General features: G+C 38.7%; 1 protein-coding gene across 1 annotated transcript; it reads left to right on the top strand.

Annotated features, from left to right (window-relative positions):
* Positions 1 to 5,250: 5,250 nt before the first annotated feature.
* On the top strand, positions 5,251 to 8,681 carry LOC113053026 (growth/differentiation factor 8-like). The gene is made up of 3 exons (XM_026217622.1): positions 5,251 to 5,728; positions 6,407 to 6,777; positions 7,385 to 8,681. The coding sequence occupies exons 1-3, from the start codon at positions 5,263 to 5,265 to the stop codon at positions 7,763 to 7,765; spliced, it is 1,218 nt and encodes a 405-aa protein (XP_026073407.1). The 5' UTR covers positions 5,251 to 5,262; the 3' UTR covers positions 7,766 to 8,681.
* The last annotated feature ends 5,908 nt before the right edge of the window (positions 8,682 to 14,589 follow it).

Here is a 14,589-nt window from a genome sequence, read left to right as displayed (position 1 = left end):
CATAGGTATTCGGAAAAATTCTTCAGTTAAGAGTTTAAAGCCATTAAAAAAAAAACAGCTTCATTAGCCTTTGATTGATGATATTAAATAAATATTAAAAAATAAATATAAGTATAAAATAAAGTTAATTGCAAAACATTCTGATATGCATGAATATAGAAATGATTTGAGAAATCTGATGCTCTATGGGAAAGGGTGACCTTTAAAATTAAGTATTTCTTTTTAGTAGTTATGTGATAGAGATTATATCATCTCTTAACCACATCAATGCTCATGGTAGGTCTGTCTTAAAAGATTTATGCATTACCACTAACAATCTATTTCTCTATGGATAAAACAAATGTGACTTTTCCTTCCAGAACCCCAATGTTGCACTGTATTGTGCTGGAGATCATTAAAGGGAGTATATATGTCTACCTGACAGCATGGCACAAGACCCAGAAGTGCCAATATCACATCAATAAAAAGCATTGGTGAGCAGCTGTTGAGACACTATTAGAAGAGTTATTGTGCTTGCATTAAGAATCATTAAGGACATTGGCATATTTGCTCCCCTGTCTGAATTTTGTCTTTAAGTGAGGGGTTTGGCAACCTGGTAGCGCTAAGTTTGTTTTTATAATGTCTTGGTCTTTAAGAATTGTATATCTGAGCTCCACAGAAGAAAATCTTCTATTAACAAAAGTTTAATGTCTTAATTTAGGAATCCTTCTCTTTTGAATGTATTCTTTCATGGCATCATGTGAATGAAGGATGATTTGTAACCTCTATATTTAAGAGTCCATGGAATGTATCATGTATAAACAACATCTGGCCATAGTATCGACAAGGCTGTTTGTACCCGGAATTACAGTTGACAGAGCTGTCACGTCAAAAAAAAAAAAATAGCAGTGAAGTAATGTACACTTATTAATCCATAGAAGCCAGCACTTGCCCCTTAAATAGAAACCATAACCCTGAGCAGGCGTCCTTTAAATGTGCAGTCACATTTACCATTTTTCAAAGATTTTTCACAGGCAAAATCCAGTCCTTTCGATAGGAATCCACGTTTAGGATTTTTTGTATCAAGGTTGAAAGATTTCCCCACACAGATTTTGCTATGGGTTCAAGTAGGTCACTTGAATTCTCAGTGCTGACCAACAAAAATTCTTGGTTTGAAAGTCATCACTACACTATTGCCAATGGACCTTTTTTTGCCAATGAAAATTCACTAATGTGACCAAAACCAATGGATGGATGGAAAGTAAAAAGGAGGTACTGTCTGATGTGCTGAGCCACATGAACATGAAAATATTAAAGGCAAAAAGATGAAGTATGAACTAAACATGGTTGGGATGACTGTGGCCTTTGGACCAATTAAACCACTGGGCTTTAGGGGTAAACAAGAGACGCAGTCTTGTGGTATAACAGCTCTTAGTTAAGAAAACAGGCCTCTAAATGTTAATTTTAATGTGTAAAAACATAAAATGGCTGAATATTTAATGTGAATCCTTAATGGGTCTATAAAAAATAAAACAGTTTTCAGAGATCAAAAGAACAGCTTCCCAAAATGACATGATGCTCCTCTGGCCTGAAGTTATCTGAAAGCTTTCCTTTACAAACAGGAGGGGTGTAAGCCAGGCCAATCCAGCCTTATTCCATCCAGTTGAAACGTTATGGCACATCACACTCAATGTAGGGGATGTCACTGTACCGGCTGTCCACCTCAGCCCATTGTTGTACTGCCCGGGCAACAATTTCCTCCGAGAGTCTCTGGGCATAGTCCAGCAGAACCGGACTGACCCGTACCGGGTCCTCCATGGAGCCAATCTCTGAGAAAACTAGAACTGCTTTCTCTCCTTGCTCTGCTGGCTCGCCATCCACCTTCTCCGATGAGCTGGAGTTCTGAGTGGGGTCGCGGTGCTTGGATTTCATGCATCCCATGATATAAATAATGTAGCATTGGTTTGAAAGCAGTGAGGGGAAGAGATGCAAAGATAGTGAGATACCAAGGTTATATTCCCTTGTTAAGCAGTTTATAGGGTTTTATGATGTATGGATAAGAAGCTAGGGCGTATTTCTGTACAAAGTGTGGTTGAGACACTCCAGATGGTCAGCCATGATGTACAGCCACCTCACACTTCCCTGTGTGAAGAAAATGAATGGTTAATGTGAGTTATTTCGTCTTCGCCTGGCTAAATATATATTTTCAAGATGACTTTTTATTCAGTGTCTTGACAACCTTGTCCATGACAATTTTAATGACAAAATCTTCACAGGAATGATGATTTACTTTTGAGGCAATATAAAGAAAAATGTGCTTTAATAGGTTAAAGCATGTAGTTTTAAAGAATCGTTAAAAAAATGCACTGGATGTTTATGCAAACACATAATTCCATCATCACACAGATAATATGCTACTGTTCACTGTGGATTTTTTATTTATAAGTGTTTTTTTTTTGTTTTGTTTTTTATCCCAGTTCAGATTCAGACATAAAAAGCGAAAATATAATTTCTATTCACATTAAACAATGCTACATATCTACTTGAAGAATATAATGTTTGTGTTAATAAAATATCTTAAAAACAAAACTATATTATAATTATGTAGCCTATAGCAAATGCATATATCAAACGTGATTGTAACGTTTTACAAGTAAAATTTCGACAAAATTTATATCTGCTTTTACCTCATCATTGACATCAGTTAACACTAAAATGCTCTTCAATCAGATTCACTCCGAATCGGATTCAGTTGACTGGGGTGTTTTAAACTGGAGAACCGCTCGGAATAATTCAGTTCTTTCTTCGAACAAATCGTTCAGATCGATTTTGTGAACTGGTTCAACCTACTCGTTCAAATGATCCGACTCAAAAGAACGATTCGGGCGTCGCTATTAAGAATATTTGTCTCGTGCCGTCTCCAGAAACGCTGCATCTGAGGACAGCTAATCCTAACTAACAGACTTCTCCTCACAAAAAAAAAAAAAATCCTTTTTCTGCAGATACCAACATCTAGAATTTAGAATATACCGCGTTTACAATATAAATATGTTTATTCTGTGGATTCTAAATCTACAAGCTCTTTTGGGCGCTAAAATAGTTAATATTTTTAACAATAATATTTTTAGGCTACTCTCGGCAATATTCTCTTCGTCTGATACGCGAACCCATTGTAGGCTTTAATGCACAGCAGCCAAAGACAGCCGACAGCCACTGTCTGGAAATCTTTTTTTCGAGTAAATTCCATGGTCTCATTTGTGTCAATAAACCCTCAAGGTCAAGACAAATGCTTTTCCTGGTTTTATAGAATGCACGATTATCTGTTTTATATATATGTGATATTAAAAGTGCAGATTCTAATGATATAATCAGTGTGGGTAACGGTACATACCTTTTCGGACTGCAGGCTGCGAGCGTCAATATTATGGATATTAAAATCATTAAATCCAAATCGGAGTGCGTTCTTTAAAATGAAAACTGGCATAAATGCACAGTATTAACAGACAGAAGCTTCCTCCTCTATACCAGACTCGGTTACTCCACAGGAGAGTAAGAACGCATGGTGATGAACTTGCTCTTGTGGGGTAAGTCGGGTCAGAATTCAGCATGTGCGTCCGGAGTCCACATAGACTGATAACGTTTCAGTTTCATTGCAATGACAGGACAGCGAAGCCGCTCAACAGCGCATTAATCCGTGTTGTTTTTGCATTTCTCTCTGTCTGTTCAGTCATGGCCATCTATATGACTGAATTTGAAGCTGGGAAATTCTTTCCGTTTCTATTCACGGGCATACTTAGTCTGTGCTATCCTTGCTTCAATGTTTGTTTGTAAACTGGGTAAAATAGGTTACTGCAACGAACGCAGACACAGGTTGCGCCTCGCTGTGTTTTTAAATACAATATCGCCACCTAGTGGAAGGACTGCTTTCACTAATACTATAGATAAAATTTGTGAGTTCTGCATGCATACCAAAAAATGTTAATTGAATTTTCAAAAATATTTTTTTCCTGTTGAAACACATTTACATTTCATAAATATACAGCAATAACCAGCGATTTTAGGAAGCGTGTTACATTAAAAACCATCAAACAAACAAGCACGATAATTACAGACTAGATCATTTTATGTCATGTTAGGTATTTTCCTAAGTCCATTGGAACTTAATAAAGGAAGATATATTCGATTCTTCCTTTTTTATCTTCATAATATATGACTGAACTGAACCGAAGATATAAGTGATGGGATAATGCCCTTTCGTCAGCTCATTATCACTAAATGTCCCCAGACTCCGTCTTGTATGGCCTTGAAAAAGTTGACTGCACATTATCCTGCTGCTTCCTTCCGTCTCCTTGCCAAATAAATAAATGGACATGAAACATTGATTTGAGGTGAAATTATGTTATTATGTAAGAAGGAAAACAGTGGAGTAGCGGAGTTTGACATGCACAACAGCTGGCCAATCAGAATCAAGCATTCCAGAGCACCATAATAATGGACATTTTAATCAGGATTTATTTTCTTGCCATAATCCAACACAACTACAACTTCTAATGTATACCAGAAGTTGCATATTATAATTTTATTTTTTATTATATATTTCTTTATTATTTTTCCATGTTTACTATCTTTATATGTATATTCTTTACTGATAACTGTGCAAAAACTAGAAGGTCGGGGACATACCTCAACTGCGTTACACAATGTATTCCACAAGATGGCGCAATGTATCTTACCCACGGTCTTAAAAAAGAACTGCAGCTATGAGGGAGTGTTGGACAAAGATTAATTGTGATTAAATGATATCATACGTTTAAAACTTTACATATGTAGTTTGAAATTAAATCTCGTTGCATTGACGGAATCAGCATGAATATTATCCAAACACATATCTTTCAAATACTATAGGCTACCACATAAAATAGGACATAGGATAAATGCATGAATGTACTGTTAAGATAAAAAAAAATTGTTATGATTTCATATGAATAAATGCCACATGTAGCCTTTACATTAGGGTTCAGATCATTTGGATAGTGAGTAGCCTAGATGCACGCACTGAAATGGTATACTAAATATGCGTGTTTTTTCATGTGCATAATTTGTTTTCAAGTTCAGCTGATTCCTCCACGACTCCTCTAAGATGTGTCATGCCTCTTTAAGAACTGCGAAAGAAGTCCAGCTCTGTCCATTAGGTTTATTGTTGCCAGCTCAGCCAATCGTTGAATCTTACGACACAATAGAGTGGCCAAAGTTGCAGTATAAAAAGCCTTGTCGAATTTAAGCATGACATCTACTTGTCCGGTGCGTGGTGAGGTTCATTTGCATAGCAAATCAGATCAAACATCGCAAACATCCTTTAGCACGCTTTGGAACATGCATTTTACACAGGTTTTAATTTCTCTAAGTGTATTAATTGCATATGGTTCAGTGGGTCATGGAGATATAACGGCGCCCCAGCAGCCTTCCACAGCCGCGGAGGAAAGCGAGCAGTGCTCCACATGTGAGTTCAGACAACACAGCAAGCTGATGAGACTGCATGCCATCAAGTCCCAAATTCTTAGCAAACTCCGACTCAAACAGGCTCCAAACATCAGCCGGGACGTGGTCAAGCAGCTGTTACCCAAAGCACCGCCTTTGCAGCAACTACTGGATCAGTACGATGTTCTGGGAGATGACAGTAAGGATGGAGCTGTGGAAGACGATGATGAACATATCACCACAGAGACCATTATGACCATGGCCACAGAGCGTAAGGATCATATATTTTAAAGATTAATTCAAGTAGATGTATCCTTTTAACAATGGACAAAACATAGGGTATATATTGGAGAGACCCTTTACGGCTATTGTGCATTAAATGCACAGTTAATGCTAAAATAATTATCGCTTACTGATTTTTTTAAGGCTTTGGTTTGCTCCTTTATCAGCCTTGCTGAACCGATTTTACGCACGCTGAACTTGGAAGCGCAGCAAGGCGCACCAGAGTCGGTCAGAGGAAAATGTTTTCACCTTTACCACACGTGACATTTTCAAACTGTAGTTGAACCTTGGTTATATCTCAGGCACTTGTTTTAGGTGAAAAATGCGTATTATCATATATACATTATAAGTAATAGTCAATCCATTAGTTTTTAAATGTATAAATGTTTCCCTCCGCAATGCCGTTTAAGGTTTTTTTGATATAAATAACTATATATCTAAACTATATGTATATAGTCAATCAATTTGTTACATAGAACTGTCTGCTATTTGTCTGTAATGTATTGTATTTTGTGGGTGTAGTCAACGTTATTTCTTTAAAACGTAATCTTTCAGTTTATATCAGTGCGCCACATCATGAACCGCTTTAATAATAAAACTGTCACTGAAAACAGCAGATATATAATCATATATACAGTCCCAATAATCGTTGTTTCTCTTTTTTCAGCTGACCCCATCGTTCAAGTAGATCGGAAACCGACGTGTTGTTTTTTCTCCTTCAGTCCGAAGATCCAGGCGAACCGGATCGTAAGAGCGCAGCTGTGGGTTCATCTGAGACCCTCGGAAGAAGCGACCACCGTCTTCTTACAGATATCACGGCTGACGCCCGTCGCGGACGGAGGAAGGCACATCCGAATACGATCTTTGAAGATCGATGTGAACGCAGGAGTGATGTCTTGGCAGAGTATAGACGTAAAACAGGTGCTGACGGTGTGGTTAAGACAACCGGAGACCAACTGGGGCATTGAGATAAACGCGTATGACGCGAAGGGAAACGACTTGGCCGTCACCTCAGCTGAGCCCGGAGAGGATGGACTGGTGAGTTCAGCTGTTCTGGTTACCAAGTATATGTTTTTGTAAAATATAACCAATTTTAGACATAGCTTTGCCAACAGTAATTATTGTGAATGGCACTAATGAGGAATTATTAAGATGGTTTTAGTTCTACAATACTTTGTTTTAAATAAATTATATTTTTAGTGAAGTAATATGTCTTATTGAATCTAAAGTTACCTTCGCAAGAAACAAAAAAGTTAACCCTCGTGAAACTTAAATTACCTTACATTTAAACTTACATTTAAGTCGTACTTTACAAAAAAAGATTGATTTTAGTATTTTTATTTAATATAAAGTCCATAAAAAATGTGTTGCAAAAAAAAAGTTTTACATTTATGTTTGCATATTGATTCTGCTGATATCAGAAATGATCTCATGATTTGCTGGGGGCTGTAACTGCAATTAGAATTGAAAATATCTTTAATGGCACCATTAAGCAATGATAATCATTAAGTGGAATTGGAACCAGAATCATTAGCATACATTAATGGTTGGACAAAGCTACTTTATGGTCAGACCAGGAGTTGGCAAGCGGAAAGCACCAACAGTAAACTGAAAGACTGGCTCTTTGGTTTTCTCTCACTCCCAGCTCCCCTTCATGGAGGTGAAAATTTCCGAGGGCCCAAAGCGAATCCGGAGGGACTCTGGATTGGACTGCGACGAGAATTCATCAGAGTCTCGATGCTGCCGGTACCCTCTCACTGTGGACTTCGAGGACTTCGGCTGGGACTGGATTATTGCTCCAAAACGCTATAAGGCCAATTACTGTTCAGGAGAATGCGACTACATACACCTGCAGAAATATCCCCACACCCATCTGGTGAACAAAGCCAATCCACGAGGCACCGCCGGGCCCTGCTGCACCCCCACCAAGATGTCTCCCATCAACATGCTTTACTTCAACGGCAAAGAGCAGATCATCTACGGCAAGATCCCCTCAATGGTAGTAGACCGCTGTGGCTGCTCGTGAACCAGTGCCCAGACAGGACTCGATCCGTATCACAGACCCGGACATCTGATCACACCATCCACCATCCACTATCAGTGCTTTCCGCAAGACACTGTGCAATAGAAGGACACTCACTCACTCACTCTTCAGCTTTTTGTCATTTTCCTCTAAATCAGTATCTCTGCTACAGGAGTCCAATGTTACATGGATGTACTAAAGGAATGCCATGCTGGCTGGACTTGGGAATGGACACTTTTGAAATGGACGACATTCTCTGCTTTAATTCATGTTTTCACCTTGTTCACAATACTCTCGTTAGGATGCGCAGACAACATTGTATTATGCAACCACGCCAAAATACAATCATTTAGATCTTTGCCGTAACAGCTGTAACAGGTGCGCTTATTTAAGAAGATATAAACAGAGAGGGACTCTTGAACATTGAACAGAGCTTGAATACAGATATCTGACGCAAACTTCCATATTGCAATAAACACACCGATCCAATTGTTAATTGTATCTTTTATCCACTACTCATCTGTCGAACAGCCCTACACACTTGAAGTATTATTGAGATTGTTATTAGGGGACAGAAAGACTTGAAGCAGAGGTGCTGTGAATGCTGTCTACACATTGAAAATGTGTTCGAGACAGAGACATCGGAATTGTAAGAATGAATGTTAACATCACGCGAACACCCTGTCTTCAAACCAAACAGTTTGCACTATGGCAGACCAATAGAAAGAATTGGTTGCTACAAATGTTGTAAAAACTGATTTTGATATGTTTGCTAATTGTATTGTATACTTGCCATTGTTTCCATTAACGGTTGCCTTTTTTTTAAACCACGGTTAGTACATGTATATGAACACAAAATAGCAAAAAAGTGTACAATATAAATCTATGTATCTGTTCAAACCAATAAAGGTGCTTGCTTTATATGTTTAACTCTGTTATTTCAAATTGTTCAGAAAAAGGATTAAAACTGCACTGAGTTTTGAATGTTTGGAAACCCGCAGTTCTGTAGGTACAATCAAAATCATTTGATAAAATGTGTCACAAGGAGCCATATTGGCTGTGATCAGATAGTTAAATGGGAAAGTCATTCCATGTCATGTCTTTTTCTAAGCAAAGGTGAATGTGGGGCACTGTCCAAACTGTGTTAAGAGGTTCCTTTTTGGATTGAATTTACTATCATTTGACCTTTTCATTCGCTTTCCCCCATAATGGCAGCGAGCTGCAGTGTTACATAAGCCCAAATGAACAAATCGTCCCTCGGAATAGTTCAGTGTGAGCATGCAGTAGAGTTTTCTAAAAAGACCTGTGCAGAAATGTTTTGACAGCACGGCTAATTAGACCAAGGCTTATTGGAGCCCTTACTTCCGTCCAGAAGAGGGCGAACTCAGCACTGCCGAGATCTGCTTCCTTTCCTGCTGTGAGTTGGACAGATGCCATGGAAACCAGGTGGGAACTGCTCTAAAATGAACAGAGGGCTGTGGGAGATTAAAAGTCCCTGAGCAATAACATTTCCTTCCACATTTGGGTTGAGATAATGTGCCATGGATTCACGATCAGTTGCCACATACAATTAAACTTGGTTTCTGAAAAGCCCAAACCACTCACATGAATGCTCTTGAAACTATCGATAAGCGTTTTAACATCTGAATGTGCACCGATAATCAGGTGCATCCCTTCGTAATTCATCCTGTTGTACATGCAGGAGCGTCCGTGCTATGAATCACGCTCAGGAGAATGATTGATTTGTTTTCTTGTGCATCTGACTTGCAGCACCGTCCTTTGTGCCAGGTAACGGCAAGTGTATGATAAACAGGAACAGTAATGGTTTCCCCGAGTTGTTATATCTGTCACACGGGAAACGTTTTCCGTGTCTCCGTGGCTTGACGGCTGCCAGCACATTCCCAGGTTGACAGGAGAGGAAGTGACTGTGAGAAAATGGGAAGGCAGCGTGGCTCCTCCAGGGACAGGAGACTCCGGGGGGAAACACATAGCTCATCTCAGTCACCAGGATTCCCCATATCCGTATGAGCTGCAGGGGAGCCGGGTAGAGCTGCATGTGCTCGGACAGGAGGGAAGCACCGTGTACAAGGGGGAAGAGGGACAGCTGCCAGGTGTGGTCAAACATCTGCATCTTCACACTAACATACAGCCTCTGGAACAGCTGGAGAAACGCTTGCTTTTGAGTGATGAGTTAAAGGTACGCGCTGCCACGAGGCATCAGGTCGAAAATTGATGGCGAGGCTGCAGACAGGTGGCAGATGATACATGTTGTGCTGTTGACATCTCACCTGGTCTGCTGCTGTGGTAAACATGAGCTGTACTATTACCTGTCTGCCAAAAAACAATCAAATCATGTCAATTCGACTTCTTAAGTCATTCAGGTTTTGAACGAGACCATTGGGAATTGTAAGATTATTTGCTCGAAAGATTCCAACTGCATTTGCTTCTAAATATATAAATTAAAATGTATGTTTGTTTGTTTATGCTGGTCCAGTAGATTTATACATGCCTTGTTGATATCATGTGGCTTCACCACAAAACATAATAAATAATAATATAAAAATAATAATTCAAGTTTGGGGTGAGTCATTTTTTTTTTAAAGAATTTAATGTTTTCATGAATCAAGGAAGCATCAAATTCATCAAAAGTGACAGTAGACATTTATAATGTTACAAAAGATATTTAAAATAAATGCTCTTCTTTTTTTTAAAAAAATCATTGATTTCTGACAGATCACATGACAGTGACACTGATGGCTGCTGAAATAAATTAAATTTTTAAATATATTCAAATAGATTGGTTTTAAATTCATGACTATTATTGATCAAATAAATGCAGCCTTGTAGAGCACAAGAGGCAAAAAAAATGAAAAGTACTGTAATTTGGTTGAAAGGTAAAATCATACAATGATCATTTAAAGAAGCAACCTAATACTTTCCCATGGTAACATATTTAAACCAGCCGAATTTGCATCATCAATCTTCAATAGACTACGTCACAGAAAACCAAATGCTAGGTCTGAAAAAAAAAAAAACATTCATATGATCATTAAATATAATTCTCGTTGACAATTACCATCAGCTGGCCCAAAACTAAAGCTTATTGTTGAGCTCTGCACTCATCTTTTCTAATTCAGTCAACACCAGGTCCACTCAACAGGCACAGTCGAAAATACCTTTAATTTAATGATTAATCTAACGTTTTGCTATGCAATAATCACCTCAGTTTCCAAGGGAGGTGTGATTCAGTTCCACTGAACCTGTGCTCTCATCTGAAGAAAGCAATGAAAAGCAATAAAAGACATGGGCCTCGGGCAGATGGGTGCAGATGTGCAGCCACTGACGGCTGGTTGTCAGCGCCCCTGATGGATTTATCCAGCGCATCCACACTGGGCCCTGCCTTCAACACCACTTGTTTTTTCACTTAGCTGAGAAATCGACATCCGTCTCTCCCAAAACTCTATTGACCCTTGTGGAATCAACATTTGATTAATTACATCGTAAAGCTTCCGGACGTCGAGGACGGGAATGTGTCCTGTTTTAGCAATGTGTAACTCAAGATCACATTTGGGCTGGAATGAGTCATTCAGCAAGTTTTGTCCATAAGTCTAAGTTCATTTACAAGGCACCCTAATGACTCAAGTGGAAAAGGTCTGTGGCAGTAAACCATATGCCCCCAGGAGACCAATGACTGACAGTGATGGAGGATAGATGCTCCTCTGAGGAGACTGCGAGATGTCTGGTTCATTTGGAAAAATGGAAACATGTCCCCTTCTGTGTCATCACAACGCCTGTCAGACAGCTGGATATTCAGGAATCTGAGGTGTTTTGTCATATGGAGAAACAGTTTTGCATTGTTTTGCAATCAAGGTAATAATGTCTGTATCTTGTTCATATAAAATATTGCTCATTGAAAACTTATACGAATAAGAATATACGAGTCTGGCTATCTATCTATCTATCTACACTGAACAAAATTTTAAAAACGCAACACTTTTGTTTTTGCCCCCATTTTTCATGAGCTGAATTCAAAGATCTAAGACATGTTCTATGCACACAAAAGACCTATTCCTAGGTAATCCATCCACCTCACAGGTGTGTATCAAGATGCTGATTAGACAGCATGATTATTGCACAGGTGTGCCTTAGGTTGGCCACAATAAAAGGCCACTCTAAAATGTGATTGCAGTAAATCACCATAACCAACTTGAGTGGGCAAATGCTCACATTTGATGGCATCTGGAACTTTGGAAAGGTGTTATCTTTACAGATGAATCCCAGTTTTCAATGTACAGGGCAGATGGCAGACAGCGTGTTTGTATGATATACAGTTACGAGATCCTGAGGCCCATTGTTGTGCCATTCATCCACGACCATCACCTCTTGTGGCAGCATAATAATGCACAGCCCCATGTTGCGAGGATCTGTACACAATTCCTGGAAGTTGAAAACATCCCAGTTCTTGCATGGCCAGCATACTCACCGGACATGTGTAATTGCATTAATCATGCTGTCTAATCAGCATCTTGATATGCCACGCCTGTGAGGTGGATGGATTATCTTGGCAAAGGAGAAGCAGAGGTAATCTCCATTCCCACACTTAGCATAAATCCAACACTTATGAAATCTCTAAGGACATGAAAACCACAGTTGGTCATTATACAGTGAATACTGCCAAACATCACAAGCCATAGTGAGCATTAAGGTGGACAGTATGTAATCCACCAATTAAGACAGCAGCAAGACTGCACATTTAAAAGAGTGGATCACCATATGGAGACATGCTTAATACTAGTTAAGAATACAACAAAATGGGTCATTATTCAATTCCATATACAGCTATGTTTCCTACAAAAAAATCTAAACAAATTGTGATTTCAGCTTTCAAGCAGAATGAAAATATCCACCCATGGACGTCTGTCTTCTGAGGCACAATGTTTCTTAACCTTCGACCCCTGTTGCAGAGGCACTGGAATGGCATTTGGCACGCTCTCTGACCACAATGTGCAGTCCATCTCATGCCAGAGACCGTCCTACAGTACACTGCTTCCAACAGTGCCAGCTGCACGCTCTTTAATCAATGAATGCCATTTGACGGCTAACTGTATACATTATGAAATTACAGCAGGTTTTGCTGATTTGCACTTTGATTGTTTGAGAAACATTTGTTTTAAAGGATAAATATGGCATCTGAATAAACCTTTAAAAGCTGAAAAAAAAATATATGAAAATAAATTTAACATTAATATTGTGTGAATTAGTCATATATAAACCTAGAAAGGGGATTGGCCTACCATTGAAGCAATTCAAGCTTTAGTTAGCATTTCCATTAGCTAACCTCAGCCCAAAATCAAAGCATTTGGAAGCAGCTCCAGCTGCTACTACAGGCAACCTGTCCTATGCACAAATTATTTTAGTTTTGTAGTAAACCTGCCTCAATCATCAACTTTCTTAAAGACTTTTTAAGGGAAAAACACATTTCTTGTGATGTACAAAACTGAAAATCAATAAAAACTTCACAGGCTACTTCAATCTTGTCGATGTAACAACTCAAATGAGAGCTAGCAAATGTTGTTATGGTTATGTCCTCACACAACTTTCTATGTTGTATGGAGAAAAAAACTTTTCTTATGATGTAACAGTTACAAATCTATTAAGATCTGGAAAAATGTAACGTAATTAAGATTTGTTGATGTAACGACCATGAGCAGGGGCACATACTTGTTTGTGTGGTTCTTGTGTAAAAACACTTATTGTGATGTATAAAGCTACAAAAACGTGAAAAATGTACAGCACTTGTTTCTCGAGTAATGACTGAAAACAAGAGCGCGCTAGTGTGCCACTGTTGCAATTGTCGCGGTTCAAAAGCGCAAAAATCTTGAAACTTCATCAGATGCTGAAAATAAATATATAAAGCTGATAGACAGATAGATATTCAATTGCAATTGTTTGCTTAATATGTATAAAATGTAGTTAATTCAATATTTTATTGAGTAACAGCACACAACTGGTCTTTCAATTTATGATTTCTATTAAGAAATAAGACTGTATTTAAAAATTCACTTATTTTTTTTTAGCTAATATGGCATTATATTATGTCACTACAGTCTCCCAAGACATTTCCCTTAGCAGAAACATTTAGTCTTTTTTCCATGTTAAGTTAATGGCTTAGTGATAAAGCTGGCCAGTGCAGATTTCACTGCACCCAGGAGCCTCAAAATCCAATAAAATGTCATTCTTTCCCTATTATTTGACAAAATGCATAATTGCCTTGCATGTACACTTATAACAAGACTAGCCTAAATAATAAAGTAAAATAAAATGTTTTGTATATACCAGTTGGCATGCTACACCACATTTATACCTGCTCTAATGAGCTCACATGTGCTGAACCTGAGCGCAGAGCCCACGTGGCAGTGAATCTGATCATGCAAAGGCACTGCAACTCAATAGCACGTCTTATGATAATATTGTATTTAACATAGGGAAAGGTCAAACCACAGCACACGTTTTAGTTTTCACGGCCCTGTGCTGCCACTTCAGCACTCACTCTCGCATAGCCACAGGGTGCAAATTCTAAAAGCAGGGGAGAGGTGAGGCAGCACTCAGGGGCCTCATTTCTCACTGACCCTTGTTTGAGACTTCCATTAAAGCTGGGAATATGTGTGCCTGCTCTCTCGAAACAGCCAGTGCTGTGTTTCCCAAAAGCATAATTGAGCATAGTTGGTTTCAATGGGTCTGCAATGTACTTAAGCTTACAATGCTTTTGGGAAACACAGCCCAGTAGTCTGATAGTCGGGATTAACCAACAATCATCTCAAGAGCAT

This window comes from Carassius auratus, chromosome 34 (genome assembly GCF_003368295.1).
Source record: "Carassius auratus strain Wakin chromosome 34, ASM336829v1, whole genome shotgun sequence".
In the NCBI taxonomy this organism is placed as follows: domain Eukaryota; kingdom Metazoa; phylum Chordata; class Actinopteri; order Cypriniformes; family Cyprinidae; genus Carassius; species Carassius auratus.
Note: the sequence above shows the minus strand (reverse complement) of the source record. Positions and strands in the feature narration are given on the sequence as shown.